Consider the following 1,783-nt stretch of genomic DNA (forward strand, 5'->3'; position numbering starts at 1 on the left):
ACTGTGGTCAGTGGAGAAATGCCCCCTCGTACTGTGGTCAGTGGAGAAATGCCCCCTCGTACTGTGGTCAGTGGAGAAATGCCCCCTCGTACTGTGGTCAGTGGAGAAATGCCCCCTGGCCTGGTGGTGAGTGGAGAAATGCCCCCTTCCATTGGTCATCATTGTGGGTTGGAGATGACTCGGCCCCTGCTCCCTGATCACGGAACCCACCGAACCTCTAGGGGGACCCAGGCTGAGGAAGGCCGGTGTGGACTCGTCATCCAGCAAAGCAGAAACGATACATTGTTGTTAATCGATGGAACAGAAAACAATGAGATGGAACAGAGAATGGAGAAGACCCGGAGGCAACTGGTGGGGAAGAGCTGGGGGGCCCCCGCAGGGTCATAAAATCATAATTCCAGAAGATCGAATGATAAATTGCTATTAGGAGAAGATCAGAGAGGACCGGAGAAGAATCATCACCGATATTTGCCATTTTTAGTACATCGGGGGAGGGGCGGCTGAGCGGAGGACATGAGATTAGTGAGAAGAGACATTGCTGTGGATTAGTGGCGGCACAAGCGTCAGAGATGTTAGAAGCAGAGACAGAAACCCGCCGGGTGACATCCGGGGGGATCGGCGTCATACGTACTTTGTTTTTTTCCTAATCTCCTCCACCAGTTGCTTTATGTGGTCCTCCATGAACTCTATCTTTTCGTTTTTCCGGGCGTGCGCCTTCTGCAGGCGGATGATCCGCTCAATGAGGACGGCCTTGTCCACCTCCGGGAAGCTGTCCACGACCATGGCGGTGCCGGTGTTCTCGGGGGATCGATCCTCGTTGCTGCTTCGAGCGTTCAGAGACCCTGTGTGCCAAGAAGGAAAAAACATGAAGTGATGTCACAGAGACAGGAAATAGAAGACAAGAGAGACAGGACATGAAACTTCACAAATCCAGACCCATGACAACCTCTCCTGAGATACTCTGCTGGAGGACTCTGCTCCTTCCTCTATAACTCTCCTCTCCTGATATACTCTGCTCTGCTGGAGGAATCTGCTCCTTCCTCTATAACTCTCCTCTCCTGAAATACTCTGCTCTGCCGGAGGACTCTGCTCCTTCCTCTATAACTCTCCTCTCCTGATATACTCTGCTCTGCTGGAGGACTCTGCTCCTTCCTCTATAACTCTCCTCTCCTGAGATGCTCTGCTCTGCTGGAGGACTCTGCTCTGCTGGAGGACTCTGCTCCTTCCTCTATAACTCTCCTCTCCTGGAATACTCTGCTGGAGGACTCTGCTCCTTCCTCTATAACTCTCCTCTCATGAGATACTCTGCTCTGCTGGAGGACTCTGCTCCTTCCTCTGCTGGAGGACTCTGCTCCTTCCTCTATGAGACTCTCCTCTCCTGATATACTCTGCTCTGCTGGAGGACTCTGCTCCTTCCTCTATAACTCTCCTCTCCTGGAATACTCTGCTCTGCTGGAGGACTCTGCTCCTTCCTCTATAACTCTCCTCTCCTGATATACTCTGCTCTGCTGGAGGACTCTGCTCCTTCCTCTATGACTCTCCTGAAGTAGGTGGTCTCCCTCGGAAAGCAGACCACACGGGGAGATGAATACAAACTATAAAACGGAAGTCATTTCCCCCCATAAAGCTGTAATTGATAATATTCTCCTTTTCACGGCGTAGAAGCGGCCGCTCATTGTGAGCTCCGCCATGACGGGAGGACAGAAGAAATGTAATAACACAGAATTCTGAGCTGCGTGGGAGGAAAGTGAACGCCGGCGGTGAATCCAGCGGGATTTACATG

At 51.9% G+C, this 1,783-nt stretch overlaps 1 protein-coding gene across 1 annotated transcript in view; it reads right to left on the minus strand.

Moving 5' to 3' along the window:
• Positions 1 to 1,783, minus strand: part of CCDC186 (coiled-coil domain containing 186) — a 38,090-nt gene that overhangs the window by 12,659 nt on the left and 23,648 nt on the right. Inside the window, exon 13 of the mRNA XM_018570756.1 lies at positions 632 to 842. Coding sequence (XP_018426258.1) covers positions 632 to 842 — 211 coding nt within the window. The remainder of the gene's footprint in view (positions 1 to 631; positions 843 to 1,783) is intronic.

This window comes from Nanorana parkeri, unplaced genomic scaffold (genome assembly GCF_000935625.1).
Source record: "Nanorana parkeri isolate BGI_ZX_2015 unplaced genomic scaffold, ASM93562v1 scaffold1592, whole genome shotgun sequence".
NCBI lineage: Eukaryota > Metazoa > Chordata > Amphibia > Anura > Dicroglossidae > Nanorana > Nanorana parkeri.